Source organism: Manihot esculenta, chromosome 16 (genome assembly GCF_001659605.2).
Source record: "Manihot esculenta cultivar AM560-2 chromosome 16, M.esculenta_v8, whole genome shotgun sequence".
Lineage (NCBI taxonomy): Eukaryota > Viridiplantae > Streptophyta > Magnoliopsida > Malpighiales > Euphorbiaceae > Manihot > Manihot esculenta.
The window spans coordinates 3482353-3503968 of NC_035176.2; the positions used below are offsets into that span (position 1 = coordinate 3482353).

General features: G+C 34.5%; 2 protein-coding genes across 9 annotated transcripts; both read right to left on the reverse strand.

The window, feature by feature from the left end:
• Positions 1 to 2782: 2782 nt before the first annotated feature.
• On the reverse strand, positions 2783 to 4106 carry LOC110603719 (auxin-repressed 12.5 kDa protein). Its single transcript, XM_021741594.2, has 3 exons — positions 3949 to 4106; positions 3633 to 3849; positions 2783 to 3194 (listed from the first exon to the last, which is right to left on the reverse strand). The coding sequence occupies exons 1-3, from the start codon at positions 4046 to 4048 to the stop codon at positions 3158 to 3160; spliced, it is 354 nt and encodes a 117-aa protein (XP_021597286.1). The 5' UTR covers positions 4049 to 4106; the 3' UTR covers positions 2783 to 3157.
• A 697-nt stretch (positions 4107 to 4803) lies between these two features.
• LOC110603718 (protein FRIGIDA-ESSENTIAL 1) lies at positions 4804 to 18331 on the reverse strand. 8 transcript variants are annotated; one of them, XR_006349006.1, is made up of 9 exons: positions 17661 to 18329; positions 12327 to 12831; positions 11939 to 12174; positions 10300 to 11852; positions 10091 to 10192; positions 7573 to 7776; positions 5936 to 6060; positions 5682 to 5727; positions 4804 to 5545 (listed from the first exon to the last, which is right to left on the reverse strand). XR_006349006.1 is itself a non-coding variant. In XM_021741588.2 (5 exons), the coding sequence occupies exons 1-5, from the start codon at positions 18085 to 18087 to the stop codon at positions 10163 to 10165; spliced, it is 2751 nt and encodes a 916-aa protein (XP_021597280.1). In that variant the 5' UTR covers positions 18088 to 18329; the 3' UTR covers positions 10042 to 10162. The 8 variants fall into 8 exon arrangements, 1 of the variants encoding a protein (XP_021597280.1); XR_006349004.1 differs by having other exon boundaries at positions 5880 to 6060; XR_006349005.1 differs by having other exon boundaries at positions 5682 to 6060; positions 10132 to 10192; positions 17661 to 18330.
• Between the last annotated feature and the right edge of the window lie 3285 nt (positions 18332 to 21616).

The window sequence follows — 21616 nt, forward strand, 5'->3', positions numbered from 1 at the left end:
GGGGTATAAGTTAGTTTGAGGCCCCTAGGAGCTTGCATGCTTGTGTATGAGTGTTGTAGAAGAGTTTTATGCATGGCTAGGAAGTTTGGGGAACTTGGAGGCAAGAGGAGCCAAGTTTCTGCCCTTTGGCAGAAACCAGGTTCGGCAGCCGAAGGCACTTTCGGCCGCCGAACGTGGCTTGAGAGGCAGCTTTAGGCTGCCGAAGCTTGCCCCCGAAAGTTGGAGTTTCGTCTCTGTCTGGGAGTTTCGGCCGCCGAAGGTGCCGCCGAACCTGCCTGACTTTCGGCTCTGGAGGGACTTCCGGCCGCCGAAGGTGCCGCCGAAAGTGCCCTTCCCAGCCTTTTCTTGCATGTTTTCTAGGATTGTTTTGAGGTGTTTTTAGGAGGTTTTTGGGGGTATGTTTAGAGTTATGTTCTTGTTGTTTGGTGCCTCATTTGAGTCCACCTGTGTAGGTTCGGACCCGAGGACCCGAGACCCCCGGTTGTGAGACAGTCTTTTAGAGTCCGTCGTTAAAGCTTCGGTCACCAGGTGAGTGGGATTATTCCCTAAGTTTTTAAGTAATGAATAAATAAACAAATGAATGAATCTGATAGCATACTCATGCATCATTAATGCCATGCGATGTTTCAGGATGTTTGCATTAGAAATTCACGAATATGTTGCATTGCATAATTTGATGTTGATGTGGATGGTTATTGGGTGATCCATAGTCCTCTAATGTTATGTTATGATGATATGTTATGGAAGACCAGTGAGGCCCATTCTACGCCCCTGGCACTATGTAAAAGAAAGACCAGCGAGGCCCATTCTACGCCCCTGGCACTTTGGAATGTTATGTTATGTATGTTATGTAAGAGAAAGACCAGCGAGGCCCATTCTACGCCCCTGGCACTTGGAGATGTGAGGACTAATGGTGACAATACCATCCTTTATGTGATTAAATGTGATGTGTTGCATTTCATGAAAGCATGTAAAGTAAAAGTTATGTTATTAATAAAATGAATAATAATATACCTAAAAAGTGTGGAATTAAAGCAAATGTTAATAATAAAAATGGAGAATAAAATACCTAAAAATGGAGGAATTAATATCATGTTTTTACTTTTTACTCGCTGGGCTTTTTAGCTCACCCCTCTCCCCTAACCCTAGTCTTGCAGGTGCAGAGTAGATAGAGAAGTCAGCAAGAGTAAGAGAAGTCTCTGTAATAGCATAGAAGTGGACATGGATTAGTTGTAATGTAAAAGTATGTTATGTAATGTAATGTAAGTTTTATAGTGTGCTTGACTAGAGTCTGTTGTAATCCCTTAAATACATGATATAAATGTTTTATGATGTTTATGTAACCCAAGCCTGCTATATGTTATGTACCCCATTGGAGTATTTGTTGAGGACTCCAATGAGGGGTTTATGTTATGTTTATGCATGCACAGGCTGAGCTGGATAAAGAAATGTTTGAATGAAAGAAAGGTTTCATTTTTTTATGTATGTTTTGGTTCATGTATGGGATTGAACAGGTTCACAAGATGTATGTTTGGCTTGCTACGGGTTCTGGCGGCCTTATGCCGACCTGAATCCTAGCGCCGGTAGCGGTCCGGTTTTCGGGTCGTTACAACAATCTTTCGATAAAAGTCGTGAGCTGTCAACACAAAATAAAGCTACATGGCAAGTATCTTACAAATGAAAAAAGCGAATCAGTACGAAAAAAGAAATATTCAAACACCTCAACACTCAAGCCATCACCAGACTCGTCATTCCCCCAACAAGGCGAGTCTCAGTATAAAATTATCATTATGATACATATTACGCATGTGATCAGCATGAAATTACCATTATCATACATATTACGTCACGATCTAATTATCATTACCATACATATTTTATCATTATCATACATATTACGGCTTGATCAGTATGAAATTACCATTATCGTGGAACCTGTTAACTAGTGATATTCTGTATTAAACATATAGCTATATAGTGATATTCTGTATTAAATATATAGCTATACTATCGTTAAATTATCAAAAAAAAAAATATCATATCCTTCTATCTCTTACAATATTAAAAAAAAAATCAGGATAAATACGCTATTCTAAAATATTTAAAACTCTCAAACATTAGAATATTTAAAAACTCTGAAACATTAAAACTCCCAGTTGATTACATTTTATATTCCTCCCAGTTCATTACATTTTATATTGACTTAGAACGAAATTTGAATTTCGAAAATCTCACATTTTCTATATCCAACCAACATATTAATTGAATTTTAATCACTATCGTTAATCACGTCATCAATCCAATCACATCATCAATTTAATTTCAATCACTATCACACAATATAAATATATTGAAAATAAAAATATTAAAATGAAAATTTTTTTATCAATGGTTCAAAAGTGTTAGAATAATATATATTCCGAGTAACGAAAAAAATTTACAAAATTAATTTTATTTGATTTAAATAAACTTGATTGTTATTATTTAAATTGTATTGGGTAAACCAACAATTCTACCAATTCTACTCGACCTCTGTACTTCATATTCAAGAATTAATTTAATTTAATTCATTTTCCGTTTGCGCCCTCTGTTTCGTCCTCAATCAGAGAGGATCCATTTTTTAAAAAAAAATCCTGGGTTTTGAAAAGTCATCGCCTGTGGCTGTTCTCTCTTCTTATCCATTATGGGACCACTTCCTTTCCCCCATGTCCCCTAAATATCATTAAAATGTGGGGCCTCATATCCTCTCATATCCTATGTCCCTTAAACTTTAATCAAGTAATTAATCAAAGCATAAACTTGGATAATCACTAAGCTACACAAGCTTTTACATTACTGATAATAACAAATGGATATAGATGAAGCCCAATAAAAAAATTTACAAATACATAATAAACTATTTATTTATGTCAATAATAAGAGTAGATCCATCGCCACCGTCCACGGCAGATCTCGACTTGCGAACATCAATCAGCCGTGATAACATTCCACACTTAAGCAATTTACTCACAAACGCTCGGATACTTCTAGTCAGCTAGTAGCCATAGAAAGCACTCACTAGTCACTACTCACAGCAACCATTAAAACGACAAAGATGCAGTGCAGATAGGGAAACAAAACGACAATATTTACATGGCAACCCTAGTTGACCGACACCTCAGCGATGCTTGCTTCTGGTTTCTCCACTGTAAAGCCTGCAATGATCACATGCAACCCACCTCATTTTAAAATCAAAACCAAATAGTCAGGGTTGGAAAATGAAATTCTAGAATTGTAGATCTTTGCCATCTGATGAGAAAAGTAAATAGATCTAAAGGCTTGAATCCACTGAAGCACAAATTAGCGTTCGACAAAAATACCAGACACTCGAGACTCGCATGCATGCAAAAAGAAGATGAAGATCTATTCCCATGCGCCACTATAACACCTGAAAATATCTCGAGATGTATAGTACAGAGCCAAAGATCCTTCTCATCTCGTGTGTGCTTGCAAAGAAAAGCAAAGAGAAAAGAAAAACTAAAAAGAAAAAGAAGTCAAGAACCCATCCACCTCTTTTTTTTTCCCATCCAGGTTAACCAAACATGCATAGCTCTGAAAGCTGATATGAAACTATGGAGGATCAATTTATATACCAGTCATAGACAGTGGGGGAGTTAGGCTGTGGCTTGTCGAAGAGCTGAGCACCGAGACCCTTAGTGGCAAGGTTGCTACCAGGGTGGAAAACGCTCCTCCATACGTTGTCCTTGCGAACCGAAGCCGGAGTTGTGGGCGTCACCGGTGTGGTAGGTGTCCCAGGACTTGCTGGCATGGATATGGACCTCTGGAACTTGCTCGTCTCTCCTCCCCCACCTACAGAAATCAAAGGAAAATATCATCCATGAATACAAGATAAACTATTTACTTCTAATTGATGGTTAAAGACTTGGGTTTTGTCAGCTCTAGTGATACCTATGGTCAGGGGCTTGGTGCTGATCTTTCTGAGCTTGCCAAGGCCACGATCGGGCTGAGGCCCGGCAACGACGTCATCCCACATCTTGTCGAGCAACATCTTTCTTCCTCCTTTTTTAGCTTGCTGAGGCCTGAGTGAGGGTTTCAGTAAGGTGCCTGGACCAGATTATATAGAGAGTATGAGAGCGGGTCTCAAATATCTATTATTGATGGGAAGTTTCCAGACAGGATTTTCCTACTTCCAGGCACGATTTTCTCGGGTATAATAACAAAATAAAGGATTGATGGAATAATGGAAATTATTCACTTATACATCCTCAAATATTATCGTTCTATAATACATGCGATTTAAGACTTATTCATTTAAATTAATAAAAGTAATTAATAATTTTAATTTAAAAAATTATAATAATTTATTTAAAGAATTAATATTAATTTAAAATTTTTAAAATGATAGATAATTTGACAGAGGGAATAATAATAGTCCATGTAAAATTACTAGGAATGAGTCGGGGGGGGGGGGGGGGGGGGAGTGGAAATAAGAAAAGTGGCAAGTGGACATAGAATAAAAGATATGGATAAGGATGAGGAAGAGTTGAAGACCGGGTAAAATAATAGTATCTGGTTATGAACTGATGGGTGGTTTGCTGGACAAGTGTAATTGTTTGTCCTATTCCATGGACAGATGTGGGTTCCAACTTCCATCAGTGTGGAAAATTATTATGATTTATGGGATTTGATGGCGTAACGTGGGGCCTACTGATTTGTTAATAATGGGATTTTGTTTCTGTGGGTGCTGGGCTTGACTACTGTACAGTGCCCGTATGTCCGGACGATGAGATTTTGTTTTTTTGGAATGGCGGACGGTGAGATTATCAGCACTTCAACAGACATGGGTCCCAATTTTAACAAAATTTCTTTTTCTTGGGCTGATATCTTTTATTGGTTTCCAAGGAATGTATGTTCCAGCAAGTCGATCGCTCCTAGAATAAAATGTAATGTGATAATCTTTGAATGGGGATCACATTTTGAGCATGTTCTTTCTTTTCTCCACAAATTACAAGCAGAGAAGGAAAAATCGTCCGTGATTTGATAAATGATATGTATTTACATATGAAAACTAACCTAAATTGTCATGGGCAGATTTCAACTAGTAAAGATAAGCCTAATCAGGCCCAGCTTAGCGATCTTGCTCTTGGCCCATGAGAAACGGTTGGGCGCCATTAACAGACATAATTGTGACTCAAGTCCTTTTATTTTTATTTGAACTACAGATTCTCTTCGTACTAAGTTGTCTCCTGGCGAGTATCTTTCGGCCATTAACATTAATTAGCTATTTAAGTTAATTAAAAAAAAAAAAAAAAGAAGAAGGAGAAGAAGAAGAAGAAGAGGCTCTAGCTACTCGGAAGCACCGTCAACAATTTTCATTCATCTTTCTTACTAACAAAAATGGTCAACTTTTTTCCAACTTTGGTATCGGGCTGAACAGTTCGCTTAATTACTATCCAATAGAACCAATCCAATTAGTAAGAATGGAAGCTTTATCTCCTTCAATCGATCAGGATTCGACTTTATTAGGAGATGGAAGCTTTTTCTCCTTCAATCAATCAGGATCCGACTTTATTAGGAGCAATTCAAAATTATTTATCTTGAATGCACAATGTGAATATAAAGGATCCCCTCACATCCTACTAATAATTAATATCTGAAAGAAGGGTGAAATATATAGATACCTTTCAAGAAGCTTTGATTTTGTCCGACTCTAGGAAACCAAGGATCCTGCCAAAAAAGAACAAGAAAATAAATCCAGAACCAGAAGTTTTTCACGCTTTCCCTTTAATCGAACATTAAATAGAAAAGCACGGAAGCGATATGAACATCATGGAAAAACAAACGTTAGGGGACAGTCGCTACTCCACATCCAGCTATACCTTTGTATAAAGCTGCAGGTTCTAGAAATCAAGTTCTCAACTAAATGGCAACCCACCTCCAATTGCAAAACAAGAATTCCATGGATGTTGCTGCAGATAGCTATTCATGCGAATCACCCTTCTTTACAGGCTTATCTATCAAGATCTGTGCCCAGCTGATATTTCAATCTCCAGTGAACAGCTGCAACTACAAACGTCTGTGTCAATCTAGGCAACTGAAACATAAGCCTGGCTCCAAATGTGCAACTCATAGCAATAACAAGAGATTGATCTAGGGCAAACATAATAACACAAAGGTCTCTGACAACCCTAATCATAAAGACAGAAACCAAGAGGAGCATACAAATATGTGATTGGACCAGAAAATAGTTCAGTCGTTTGTCTCCCCATGCAGGGAATGTCATGCTCAAGCCAAGTATTAAAGCACATAATGTTCCAGAAGAAACTTTCAAGTCACATTAAACAAAAATTCTTCTTTCCAATTTTTCTAAATTGACTAATTGAGTTTCCAATTGTTCACTTGTGGAAGGCTTCAATTCTGCTCAAGCTATTAGTTACAGTAAGCATAATTCAATAAACCTCCATAATTGTTTTTCTTTGTCACATGGGCTGAAGCACAATCAGAGCTTACTGATGACACCCTCTAAAGATTAAATTAGTAATAACCTACATTTGTTACAACAATATAATCAGAAAAACACTCGACTGCTAAAAAATTCCACATCTTGATTTCCCTCATTTTGCACCAGTTCAGTTTTCCAATATGTGCACCTGAATGTCAAATATGCATAATTAGGCACAGCCTAAGACTCTAAATCTTTAACAAAAGCACTTCACCATTAGAAAGGTCCAAGGAAGCATCATTAGACCTATGTTACTTGCACTCGGATTCAGGAGTCAGAAATGGGTGCATATCCCTGTGTCTGACTTGTCAACTTTCTGAATAAAAAATACGGACATATGGATCTAAGTTTAGACATGGATGCTTGCATACGTAATGTGAGATAAAATAAACTAGAACAAAGAAAAATAAAATTATCTAGGAATAGTTAATAGTCTAAATAAATTATCAAATACAACCAAATACATCATTCGAAATTCAACCAAATAACTTTTTTTATCTAAATACATGCTCTTCATCCTGAGAGAAAAGAATGCTCTAAACTATTTATGAATATGTCACTCAAAAAAGTATCGGATACATTCCATGTCTTATCCTATAAAGTGTTATGTCGACAAGGGTACGCTATGGTAAAATAAAGAGTCCGAGTATTAGAGCATTAGACACTGCTACAAATCAGAATAAACAAAAATTAAATTCATTCTTTTGACTTAAATTCTGTTCTTGATTTACACTTGTTCCAGTGATGTAAACCTCTTCTTTCCTACTTGTAGTTTTATCATCTTGCATCTCTTCTTTTTCTTTTTTTTTCCTTTGGGACAAACAAATATGGATGCAACCTAGTGCACACAGGTTCTGTATCTTATAACCTTGTAGTCTGGTTGTTTAGTGATAGATTTCAGATAAAGCATGTGGAGAAGAAAACCTGAACCAATCACAGGTTGGAGCTGAGAACAGAAGAGAAATAAGGCTCTAAAGACCATCTATATTCCTCAATGAAATCAAGTTTACAAAATATTTGGTATATAATTATGAATATCCCCATTCTTTCAATTTGTGTCCCCACCATACCTTATGTTTCTTCTCTAGGCACTAGGCAGTGAGTTTCTTCCAAACAGCTTCCCACCAAATGAACATGGAGTATATTCTCTGCCTTGCTCCATCCATAAGAATTACGATTTCTCCACTGAAACAGTCACTTCCTGCTTCACCATAGAGCCCGGTCCAATACTTCATGGTTGAGATTCTGGTATTCTACTAGGATTAAATTATGAACTACAATAGAGCAAGGCACATCAATTAGCACTTCACAGTTGAAAGATGCAGTGGTAGCTCTCAGAACTATCCAAAGGATATCATGCAAAATTTGCCTAGTACATGCTATCAACAATAATTTCATACATAAAGGGATGTCATAAGCAAAATAAGTTAAGCACCTCACTCCACAAAAAATCTCCATATATTTGACAGCATAGTAGAAAAACAACATGCAATAACACAGGCATCTGAAAACCACAACAAAATATGATAAACCAGCATTTACACAAAAAAGACAAAAAAAAGATAAAAACACTGAGTGTCAAATATAATGGCAGAAGTGCAAAACAATTAAGCACAAAAGTAAAAACTGCCAAATGACAAGATCACTCTGCTGCCTTCCATTAACTAGTTCACAAATATTTGCAACTCGTTCACCGTTCTTGAAAAAGTGTTCCAAATTGATAAATCATATCCAATTATAACCTCAAATAGGGGTGAAAACACATTGGTTTTACCCAATAAACCGAACCAATCTAATTCAGTTTTTCTGTTCGATTTTTCAGATAATTTAACTCAGTTTTGATTAATAATTAAAGGGAATTTCAGTTTTTTGTTTATTAAGATTTGAAAACTGCAAAAACTGAACTAACCGAGTCTATATGTGCACCCAAAAGCTGTGTCATTTTATCCATGTCTATAAAAACATGCTTTCATTCATTTGTAACTTGTCTTCCATTTCTTTCACAGAGCTAAGAGTTGTTTCTCTTACCTCTTCTTCAACCTCTCCTCTATCCCACATCCACCTCATCCATGTCCATCCTCCTCCATAAACAAAGCCAATGACCCATGGACCATCACATCCACCCTCCAGGCATAATTGATTCCTCCACAAAGTTGGTGTAGCACCATAGGAGCATGGTCTTAAAAAAAGAATGTTACATTGCATAGCAACTGTTATTTATAGGTTTCTGGCCCTCACATTACTGTTACTGTTACTCCCATTATTTAAGGGAAAAGAAAATTTTGTTCCTATAATGGTCGTTATAACAATAACAGCCATTATTTACCATTAAGTAACGGTAAGGGACCATTATCTAACCTTTTCTCAAAACTCGATGGAAGCAACAACTCTCATTTTTTTTAAAGTTTGGGAAGTTTTAAGCTGTTGTGTCTCATTTCCTCTCTCAAATTTCCATAAAAGTTAACTATCTATCACCAAAACTTCACTTCTTCTCTCTTGAGCTAAGATTCGCAACCGTCTTTCTAATTATACACATCTAAGTTATTTATCTTTGTTTTGGTGTGTTTTACTTATTTATTGAGGAAAATTATGTTTGATGCCAAGTTTTTATTATTAAATTTATAATATTGAAGAAATAACCTTGCCATTTAAAGTGTTTTGAGCACTTCTTGCTGCCTAAATTATTATTTTAGCTTTAAGTTGATTATTGCTAATGATGTCTAACGATGATAGATATAAAAGATATTAAATCTGTGTATTTAATTGCATTCATATTATTAAACATTTCTTCATTTCATGAACTTTGCAGTTCGTTTGAAAAATTTGCATAGCAATAGACCGTAATATTACAGCCTTTATTGTTGCAGCCGTCCTTTGTCATGCAACTGGATCTGGATCTCTATGTTGTTGCATGTAGCTCAATTGCCTCACCAAGTCGCATCATCAATGTTTGATGAGATTTCGAAGGTCTAAATTTCTCAAAATGTTGACATTTCTAAGATATTGTATCAATCTCGTTTATGTTGTTTTGATTGAGAATTGCTAGATTTGGTTAATTATGTTGATTCTACTTTCTGTTTGGGTAAAATTTGAGTAATTTTGTCAACTGTTGTTGTTGATACGAATATAACCATGTCAAGGTATTTAATCTATTTTGTTGGCGAAAGCTTCCTCACCTCTATAATTTATGTATTTCAATTTACATTGTTGGTAACTTGGTTTGAACACAAGTTGAGAGAAGCTTTCTTTGTATTGTCAGGTAGGAGATGGAGAGTGCTGAAATCTTGAATAGATTGATTCCAAGCCAAATTGAACCGACTTTTTATCGGTTCTTTGGTTTACTTATTACTTCAATATGGTTCTGTCTTTGAAAAACTTGCACTTTGGTTTTCATTGTTTTTGTTCGAAACCGAACCAACCTATTACATACCTCTAACCTTAATATTTTCAATCCCATGTGTATCTAAAAGAACATAGACACATTCCAATGGACCAAAGAGGCCTAAGTGAAATATACTAAAACACAAGACGAATTTGAAAAAAAAAAAAAGTTGAGTTTTAATTATGTCAAATAATCCTCATACATACTGTTGATTTTCTTAATTACTAGAATGTATAAGAAACTGTACAAAAGCAACAGAAAGGACTTGGCTTGGCATGTCAAGATTTCCCATACTTTGTACAATATCCCTGCAAATGAAAGAAGCAACCATCAAATGCCAAGCACGAAGAAGTTTCAAATCTAAAAATTTCTCCTTTCCCCAAATGCATATTGTAGATAAAACTAAGGTGCTCACCTCAATAAGCTTTGCAATTTTAGGTTGGCAAGAAGAAAGATATTGCTTAATTGATTCGATTGTAGTTGGAATTTGATGAGGCTGCAAGGTGCAAAGAACCTTCTCAACTGTCTTCTTAACTATTTTGTTATGTGCATCCTTGCTGAGATGACCCTCACGCCAAGTCGGTCTCAACAATTCTTTAACAAAATCAACAAGAGCAGCACGAAAATGCCTCAAAGTTCTGGATTCTCCATCTGTCTTTTGCTCAACATCCATTTCATTCTTTTGCCTAACCCTATCTACCTTTAAGTCTTTTTTGCGTCTTGGCCCGTCATTTGTTTGCCTAGAATCACAGTCAATATCAATTTTGCGTTTATTTGGTACATTATTGAGATGGCTACTGCTTGAAGTATTTTCCTCCTTGGGCTTGGTCTCTTTTTGCACATTGACTGCAGAAGTTCCCCCTACCACTTTTCCAGGTGTAAAGCAATTCTGGCCCAACACATTTTCATGGAATCTACTATGAGAAGATACAGTACTTTTGTCATTATCACATTCTGGTCCAAGGATCTGACTCACTGAGTTGCCATATGTTGGTAGATGTGATGAATTAAGGTTGGATGTTACTTGACTAACAAAAGAAAACTTAAAGGGAAGTTTGTATCCTGCAGTGGGCAAGTCAATGCTATCACGAAGAGGATCATACTGGCTTCCTGGAGATGATGTCATTGTGTGAGTGATAAAAAAGGATGGCCGAAAAGGTATAGATGGTTCCCAGTCATTTGAGAAAATTTTTGCTTTATGTTCTGTATAGCACAAGGGATCCTTAGATACACTGGTTAGGGGCACATTCTCTAGCTCTGAACCAGAGCGAGGGGAAGCAGTTTGCAGTATTGGAGATGATCTAGAAGCACAAAAGTCTCTATCATTCCCCAGCAGCTTTTGAGAACCAAGAGGACTTATATTCATGGAGGAAGTCAAAGAAAATGATGGTCCTTTCCAAGCTGAGATCTGGTGAGATGGCAACATACTACTACCTGAAAAAGAACTGTCCAGATATGAACCATGCACATATTGACCTCTAATACATGCTTGATTGTCCAGACTACTCAAATAAGAAGAGGAATTCCATCCGCGGTGATTGCTTGACGTTACAGCCACTCCACTTGAAGAACATTGATGTTCAGGAAGCAATCTGCTCTGGAATGAAGGAGAGCTGCCTCTATTAATTGCAGAGGCATAGCGTCCATAATCAGAAGCAGGCCAACTTTGTCTAAGATTCTCCTTTCCTAAATCCTTTAAGGAGGAAGAAACCCCAAGATCACCTTTTGATGAAGGAAATTGCTGGGTGTCAGGGTGGAGGTGGACTCCTCGGGACAAGTCCTCTCTTGGAAGTGATGAAGATTTTTGTTGTTCATCCAACTGATGAAATAATTGGCTTTCTCCATTTTCAAATGGCAAGATTTTTTCTGAAGAGAAACGACTAGGAAAGGCAGAACCATTTCCTATTGATGAAGCTACTAAGTCAGGAAAACCAGACAACTTTGGTTTTTCCATTATGTTTTTCAAACCTGTGACAGGAGAAGGTGCAAGGTGTACATTATAAATATCATAGAGAATGTTCCTCAACATTTACACCACAAGGAATATTATATACCTTCATCAAACTGGTCTCCTTTTGATAAATGCGAAACAGCTGCATCTCCCTCCAGCTGTTCTTTAGCATTATCTGCTTTATTATTAATATGAAGGAACCTACAGGAACTACCTCTAATGCACCATCCTTTAGCAAAAAAGTTGCAGATAACTGCTGGGCGTTTGTTCCAATCCTTAAATTCAGCAGAAGGGGATGGACTTTGAGCCCTTATCTCTGAAGTGACCACTCTGGAAAACCTAATGGTTAGCAGGAATAAGGAATTGGTAGGTAGCACTCAGCAAATGCAGAAATGTTTCAAAGAATAAAAACAGATATTAGGTAGTGAAACGCAACAGGTCCAGTGATGTGAAAGTGAAATTAAAGAAATATCCAGCCAGTATCAACACACCTTGATGCTGTTTGCTCTTTATCCTCCGGCTGCATTTCCATTGGCTTAACTTCTACCTCAGAATCCAGAATACCATTAGTATCCATACTTAAGCAGTCTTTTATAGCTAAGGCATTGGACACCTCATTTCTTGCAATACTAGGACTGGTGGTCTCATCAGATATAGATTTATCATTGCATAAATGAACCTTGCAGTCACCATTGTGTTTGCTGAGTTCTTGTGAGTTTTTCTTCACAAAGGCCTCAACATCTTTCTCAACTGCAAACTGTTGACTTTCATTCCCCCCAGTGGTTAACAAACAGTCTCCTGATTTACAACACTCAGAATCCTCATAGTTCACATGCACTTTTTCCTGAAATGTCAATGATTCATCCAAAGGACCAGAAAGTTTGGGATTACTGATGCTGTCTTGTATGTGGGAATTAGATTGCAGTCCCAACTCAGACCTTCCCAACGTGGAAGATAATACCAACTGCCCCTCAACCTCCTTATGTTGACCAACATCTACATGGAAGAAGAACTAAATCAAGAAATGAAGCAATACCAATTTCCCTAGAAAACATGTCTGCTATGAGGCCCTCAAAACAGATCCTGGGAGATTTAGGCCTATTCATTTGTTGAAAACAGTAGTAATTTTCTAGAGAAGTTCTCTATGAAAAATTAAAAACAGAATTTTGTAGGCATATGTGCTAACTTTTGATAATGGAGAACTGAAAAACTGAATTCCAAAACTTCACTAAGGGCTTATTTACTCGAGGAAAACTGTAGCAATTTTCTGAAAAAGTATTCACAAAAAAGCTAAGATACAAAGTTTTGTGTACATATTTGGAAATTTTTTTCAAAATATAACTAAGATTTGCAAAACGGCCTTAAGTTTTTTTCTCCTATTTCATTTTATAATACAAGTTTTGCTTTTTAAATCTTTTTCAAATGAAAAATAATGACTTCTATATCCAAAATTATACTATCTATATCCAAAATTATACTATCACCTTTTGATAACTAAAATTGATAAGTTATTGAGCAAAATAATTATTTAAATTGAAAAAGATAATTATATTATTATAAAATAAATAAATAAATAACACATTAAAAGATTTAGAAGTAAATTTTAAATATATTTCATAACAAAAATTTTAAATATATTTTATAACGATTTACTTTTAATTATGAAAATATATGAACAATATTTTAATTTTTTAAATTAGAAAGTTATTTTCTATTATTGACAAGTCTTCCTTTTTTTCCTTATCTTCCATAGAAAATGAAAACTAGAATATTCTTAAAAAATGAGAAATAGAAAACAAAAACTATTTTTCATAAGTAAAAAGGTCCTAAAATTTGGAAAACAACTTTAATTTGCTTTCCATTATTTTTCTTTTTAACAAAAATTCTGTTTTACAACTCTTTTCAAAGTGAAAACAAAGATCTTTCTACATTCAAAATTATGATACAACTTGTTTTATAATTAACATAAAATAATTTATTTAAATTTTTATTTACAATAATAAAAAAATTAATCATATAATTATAAAACAAATGAATAACAAATTTAAAAAATTAATGGTAAAATAAGTTCTCAATATACATCATAATGGATTTTTTTAAATTATAAAATATATGAATGGTTTTTTATTTTTTGAATTAGAATACTTTTTATTATTGACAGGTAAATACATTTTCCATGTTTTTCCTTATTTTCTATGGAAAATGAAAACTAGAGTTTTCTTGTAATATGAAAGCTAGAGGTATCTTGGAGAATAAAACTAGAGTTTTCTTAGAAAATAAAAGAAAAAATTGTTTCCACAAGTAAACAAACCCTTAATTAGTAAACGGAACACAAAATCAGCTCTCCAAGTGGTTCTTGCTAAAAGGGGAAAAAAGAGCTTGCAAGGTTGCATTTATCAACAATTGCAGAGTGAAGCATAAATGAGAAGTCTACCTCATTGTGATGGTCTCATAAACTCACAAGACCCTCATAATGCAATACAGGTCAAGGGCCGGTAACGTGACAAGATGATTATGCCAAATCTAACCACGTAACAATAACAAAACTATAGAATGAAATATAAGCTCGTGATTTTCCAACCAAAATTAAGAAAATGAATGATAGCAGGGAGCAAATTCACCATTTCAAAGCCAGTATTGGAGGAAATTGCATTCTCTCTTGGAAAACAATTCCTGCATGTTTGGCATCAAAGGAGATACATTATCAAATCTCTCAAATAATGTCATTCCTACAAAGGCCAAGTTGGGAAATAGTTCACTTTTTTATGAAATGTTGCTTTTAGCCTTAAGGATGGGTCATTAGCTTGTCTAGGACTTTGGGGTACTGCCTACTGGATTGTATATCTCAATTTTTTTTACAACTGCACTTTACTAAAAGATGTCTCAATCTCAAAAGCTAATGCTGCCTCTTGCCTGCGTTAATCTTTTTCCTTCTTTTCTATTTGAAGTCGTATCTCTCATTCTTCATGTACATATCAACACACACAAAAATGAGCACACACATGAAAAGACAAATTTATAGTGTAGCTCCTCCCAATCATGATGTTGGGGGCAGGGTGCTATATCATGAAATTTTGTCCAACCCTTCACCTTCATAGGACAGTTGATTGGAAAATCCTATTCTGAAACCCAATCTATTCAGCCCAAAAAATTTGCCCATGGATTTCCTACGCAGATCTAAAATTTCAAGATGGCTGCCAGATTCAACTATACAAGTTTTGGAGACAGGAATAGCCAAGCTCAACTCAAAACTCAAAATGAGCATCAGGCTAATCTCATGCCTAAAATATTAATTCTAATCAACCTCAGAAAACGCATGTGCTTACCCAAATTGATTAAAATGAATTAAGACTACCCTTGGCCAACTCAGCACAGCTTATTCACAGTTCTAAGCCTAAAAACTTTCATATGAAGCACCTACTCTTAAGGATCAGACTTAGCTCACCCTATACTATAGGGCAGCCACTGTTATCAGAATCTTTCGATTCGAATCAATTTTTTCAACAAATCGATTCGAATCTATAAAGCGAATCTTAAATGTACCTCAATCTTATGATTCTTGATTAGAATCTTATGATTCTCGATTCGATTCTGCATGCTAGCGATTCAAACATATAGGGTAAATTACAAATTCACCTAAGTTGTGACTAAATTGAAAGAATTAATAGCAAATCAAGTGAATTAATATGAATCGATCGAGCCTTCACCACATTCAATCAATTATTTACGAATTCAGACCTTATAATTTTTTACAATTCAAAATCTCATTCATTTTTACCATGAAAAAAATGCACATAAAACCTTTCCTTAACTATTTTTCTTCTACCACCCATTCTTTTCTCTCTCCCTCTTCTTTCTTTCCTTTTTTCTGTTTAGTTAATTTACTTAACTAATTATAGTTGTCATGTTATGACAATTTATTTATTAATATTAAAATCTGCTATCTCGTTTTACTAAATAATTACTTGATTAAATTTAAATGAGAGTTTCAGCATATGTATAATAATAACTATTGTTTACAATTTCAGAGTTCATAATTTATAATATAAAACTATTAGATAACAAAGGCTATCCTATTATAAAGAATATTTTTAATTATACAAATGACAATTATATATTTACCAAAACACGTCATTATAAGATTTCCTTTTACTCATTTTCAGAGTAGATATTATTTTTAATTAGTTTTTAGAAATTTTTAATGAATCTTATGATTCAATCTGATTCTCAATTCTTGATTCATAAAATGAAGATTTTGATTCTTGATTTGAATCTCAATTTGACAACTATGGTGCCAGCATCTACACAACTAATTAGTAGACTATCCTCAGTGCTTATCGAGCAACTTCATTTTCCTTTCTTTAGGAGAACTTTTAACAATAAAACAAAAATAGGTGGTCCAGGAATTTCAAGAAACAGGTATTATGACTTTTTCAAATAATTGTTTCATAAAAGCAGCATCAACCTTCAAATTATAATGTTCAAATATGTTCCTTAAATAATTATCAAGGTTGATTAAAAAGTGATGTAATTCCTCATTTAGAGAAAAGGGTGAAATTATCATTCCCATCTGAAATTAAGCAGCAGCAACATTCACAATCTAACGTAAACACTAAACTTGCAAAGTAGAACAATGTAACATACACAAATACCATTATATTTCAACATCAAGGACAGTTATATTTCACATGTAGAAAAATGTAACAACATCAAGGACGGTTATATTCTACTGTAACACACAAATAAATACGATTATATTTCAACACCAAGGACGGTTATATTTCACATGTAGAACAATGTAACAACATCAAGGGCAGTTATATTTCATAGTTACCGGACTCTCTCAACTCTCCTGTGAACTGTGTTCCGGATACTTCATACTGAAATGCAGTACTTTTGCGTCCCAAATCATTGGGAGACGCGATTTGAGACACCAAAATAGAGATTCCAACAAGAAATAAAAAGATGAAAGGGCTATAACAAAGGAAAAGTAAAAAGAGGAAAGTACATTTTAAAACAATTTAAGTGAGATACAAATAATAGATTTAAATGTTAGTAGAATAGGCGACAATGTTAACTTGAGTGTATAAATTACTATTTTATTAGTTAAACTTTAAAATATTCTCAAAAAATGTAAATATTATTAGCTAACATACATTTAATTATGTAAACATTATATTATATTGCATAAACATAATGTACATGCCCCAAATTAAATTGGGACACCAACTAAACGTACCACTAGTCCAATTAGCATACCTATTAAGCCTACCCTCTATGTATCCTATATTTCATTCCTTAGCATACCGCGATTTAGAGTACTATGTTATATTTCCTCTTATAAAAGCAATTAAGGAGAGTTGTGGTTTTGCCGATGCCAATCACCAAAAAGATTTCCACCATAAAGCAAGGTTCACACTTCCTCCCTCAAAACCATTCAAATTCAAGGAGAACAATAATTTCCCAAATGCAAGAAAACCTAGAATCATCCCAGTAAAATCTAAAATATAGCAAATGTCAATGAATCTCGATCACTTGGCACACTCCTCAGAAGTATTGCGGACCAAACTGTACCTTTTGACTTATTAATTTCTAGTACTTGTTTCATCAAGTGAAAGACCGGGCAACCAGATCCTAATTACATAGTTCCATATAAAAAGAGCATAGATTTGATATCAGATAACCATCAATCATCTCTATCTCTCAATCCAACAATGTTTCCAAACAACATCACAAAAAATAGCACTAAGGAAAGCAACAACAACGTCACAACACAAAGCAATTTGCTGGGAAAAATACCAAATCAAACTTAGAAAGGAACTAACCGTTGAGTTCGACATTAGATTCCTTTGATGAATCTAACTTATCATCATCATCATCATCATCATCTTCTTCTTCTTCTTCTTCTTCTTCTTCTACTTCTACTACTTCTTCTTCTTCTTCTTCTTCTTCTTCTTCTTCTTCTTCTTCTTCTTCTTCTTCTTCTTCTTCTTCTTCCACTTCAATTTCTTCTTCTATCTCTTCTTCCTCTTCTACTTCAATCTCTTCGTATTCTTCTTCCTCTTCCATGTCTTCTTCATCAACATTACCGTTATGGACTTCTTCTTGTTCCTCCACTTCTATTTCAGGCTCCTCTTGTTCGCGGTTATCAAGGTCTGAATCGGAGATCTCCGCCGGCGAATCGGATGAGGGAGGCGAGTGGTCATCATTGTATTCGGCGGTGCGCGCGGCTGTGGAGGATGATGGTGGCATTGGGTTTCAAGCACCTGGAAGTTGCGCTCCCTTGGGTTTGAGCAGTTTGTTCCGGCTCGTTAGGGTTCACTACGCTTAGAGATTTCGGGCAAAGAGGTCATAAGACGGGCTCTTTCACAAATGAGTAATGACAACGATATAAACTCATAGGCTGTTCCCCTCAATCGGCTGAAATGAATTAGCCCATGCGCCACCGTTTCATCACTTCCTTTCTCATTTGGCCCATTTTAGTCTATTTCCAAGGTTTGCAGCCTTTGTTCCTATTAGTGGTCTCCTGTGGTGTTTTTCTTTCCCTTGCCTTCGGGTAGGATAGAGATTGTTTTCTATTTTATCTTTTTTTTTTTGCCTCTGCCTTTTAGTTGCCTTTGACAGGAGGATGGTTTAGTTGCCTTTGACAGCAAGAGGATGGCTTTGTTGTTTGCTTTGTTATTTCTATTGTTTTCTCTTTTTAGTAGGTTTGAGTCTTGATATGATAAGTTTTTTCGAGTCTTTATATAGACTTTTTCAATTTATCATCAATGATTTCATTTAATTACAGGAAAAGGTTTTATTTGTAGTGATATTGATATCTCAAGAATGCGCCACTATATTCAACGATTACAGTTTTCACGCACCATATTTGATTGAACTCTGTAATGTTCCCTTTTTTGTATCAGTGTGGATCGTCGATTCCGTTTTGAAGATTTTTTCAGCTTATGTTGCTCATTGATATTTAGCTTTCTTCTTGTATTTGTGATGTTTGTTGGCTTATTTTCTTTCTTTTGGTTTGATGTTGATTCTTATTATACACTTATTCTTATAGCGTCATTTCATAGGTATATCGATACAACGAAAAAATCAGTGTTATAGTCGGTACATATGTATTATTTATCTATTTACCTCTTGGATTTATATAATTTGATATGTTTTAATTTATTTTTTAGTTTGACTCTTAAAATTTTAGTTTGGTTCATTTTTTTGTTTTGTTTTCGACCTTTAAATTTTTATTATGAAACTTGTTAAATACTATAAAATGAGCATTAGTTAAAAAAAGAAAATAAATGCACCTACTCTATCAACAATTTGCATCAAGCAAAAATATCTACCCAAATCTAATTGAATCCTACATACTTCTACAAAACCTGTAAATAAAAAAGAGGATATATATATATTATAAAGTAAGACTAGTGCATAGACGACAAGAACGAAAAAATTTAAAAAGAAAAAAAGAATTAACTTATAAATCTAATAATAATTAAAATTAACTAACTACTTTTAGTTTATTGTAAGGTTTAGAGATGGCAATAAATCAGATATTTTCGGGTACCATATCCGATCGAATCTCAAGACAATGAATTTTGATAGTTATAATCGGATTTAGAATAAGTTCAAATTTAAAAAGAATATCCGTTGCGAGTTCGAATCGAATTCGGATTTTATATGTAGATATCACTATCCGAATCCGTTTATATAAATAATTAATTTAATATAAAAAATATATTTTATCATAATATTTATAATTTTTTTATATTTTTTATTTAAAAATTAAAATTTTAAATATTTTTTAGAAATATTGAACTTTTTAAATGAAAATTATTAATTAAAAATTATTTTATAAATTATTAATTAAAATATATAATACTAAACAGATTTAAATTTTATATAATAATAATCGTGTTTGGAATGGATTTGGATATTTAAATAGTTTAAATTAATTTTTAATAATTTATATTACTAATATAAATTAAATTCAAATTCGAATATTTTAATTTTTATAAATACTCTATCCATTTATCTTCCAGTTTAATGGCATAGTCTTTTGCAAAGGACTTTTAAAATATTTCAATGGACCTTCATATTCAATTGGGCTCTCATCATATACTACTTAAATCCACTAAAGAAATAACTTATACACTAAGAGTTGGACACCATTCGGCCAAGGTTAAAAAGAAGAGCAAGTGAATTTATTTTCCTTTCTTCAAGTTTACTACTATAATCTAATTTATCTTAATTGAATAAAATAAAATAAAAAATAAAAAAGACAAGAAATAAATTCAAACAAGGCAAAACACATATTAAAATAAGGAAATAAATATTTACAAATATAATAAGAAATAAATTCAAATAATGAAAGAAATAAACTATAGAACGAAATGAATTCCAACGTTGAAAGAAATAAACTGGCTAAAGTGATTATATTGTCACTAATGAAATTTTAGTGGTTTTAATAATGATTTTGATGAGATTTAGTGGTAATTATTTATCAGTTATTGTTTTCACAACTAAATAATAAAAGTGACGGGTTCATATCCACCTGTGTTGGTACGTTATCTTATAGTATAAAATATATAAATTTAATTATTATTTAAATTATCAATAATGATAATAATTATAATATTTTATTCAATAAGGGATGGCAAACGCTCTCACCTTTGACGATAGCAAATATACTACCTCCATGGAGGAGGACGATCGGATTGACAGGAGTACAAGGAAAAAACGTAAAGAGCTGGCGGATGATGCTCCGGATAACTACTTGGACGAAGAAGACCACGCGGTTTTGGATGGCGGGACAAGGAGGGATGATAAGGAGCCGGAGAAGCCTGATCTCCCTAAATTTTCTTTCAAAGACACATTGTTGAATCAACATATGGGGACTAGAGATGCTTGTTTTTGATGATGATGCAATGAGTGAAGTATCGTGGGAATCTGATGATGAGGGGGATGCTACTAGCCCTAGGGTTAAAATAACGCCAGACGAAAAGAACACGCTTCGACAGCCCTGGCGAAACTCTTTGATTCTTAAACTTTTGGGACGTTCGATAGGTTATGTTTATTTATCAAAAAGAATCTCTGAGCTTTGGCGTCCGAAGTCTCATTTCAATGTTATAGCTCTTGATAATGGCTATTTTTTAGTAAAGTACACTAGCAAGCAAGACTATGATCATGCACTTTTGGGTGGACCTTGGATGATTGCTAATCAAGTACAGTCTGGGCCAGGATTCCTTGCTTACCTATTGAATATTACAATGACAAGTTCCTTTTGAGAATTGGGAGCTTGCTCGGAAAATCTATTAAGGTGGATCACAATACAAGTATGGTGAGTAGAGGACACTACGCCAGGATTTGCATTGAGATTAACATGGAAAAACCCTTAGTGGCCAAATTCAAGCTTCACCGACGTGTTAGACCAGTGGAATATGAAGGGCTCCACCTAGTGTATTTCAGTTGCAGTAGATATGGCCATGAAGCCGAGAAGTGCCCGGTGAGGGGAGGTTCTGGCGATGCCGGTAATCTTGCGGGGAAAGCCCATGCCAATGATCCGATTGATTTGGATAAGGATGAGGGAAGAGCAATCCCTAATAATCCGATGATTGTCAATGATTATGGGGATTGGATGCTTGTCAAAAAAGATAAAAGGAATTTCAAAAAAGTCTCTAACACAGTCCTAGTCAACAAGGAGTCTTCTAAGGAGAAATATTCTGCTAAGGAAAAAGGGACACAACCTTTGACGGACCATTCTAATCGATATGCTGCTTTGGAGATTAAT

Bases quoted from the DNA above. Each gene is read 5' to 3' on its own strand.
- LOC110603719 (XM_021741594.2), bottom strand. From the start codon at position 4,048: ATGTTGCTCGACAAGATGTGGGATGACGTCGTTGCCGGGCCTCAGCCC. The intron at 3,850-3,948 runs GTATCACTAGAG...TGATTTCTGTAG, and splicing joins CACCAAGCCCCTGACCATAG to GTGGGGGAGGAGAGACGAGC. The intron at 3,195-3,632 runs GTATATAAATTG...TGATCATTGCAG, and splicing joins TCCCCCACTGTCTATGACTG to GCTTTACAGTGGAGAAACCA.
- LOC110603718 (XM_021741588.2), bottom strand. From the start codon at position 18,087: ATGCCACCATCATCCTCCACAGCCGCGCGCACCGCCGAATACAATGAT. The intron at 11,853-11,938 runs GTATATAATATT...CTCCTGTCACAG, and splicing joins AGGAGACCAGTTTGATGAAG to GTTTGAAAAACATAATGGAA. The intron at 10,193-10,299 runs GTGAGCACCTTA...TTTCATTTGCAG, and splicing joins AAATTGCAAAGCTTATTGAG to GGATATTGTACAAAGTATGG.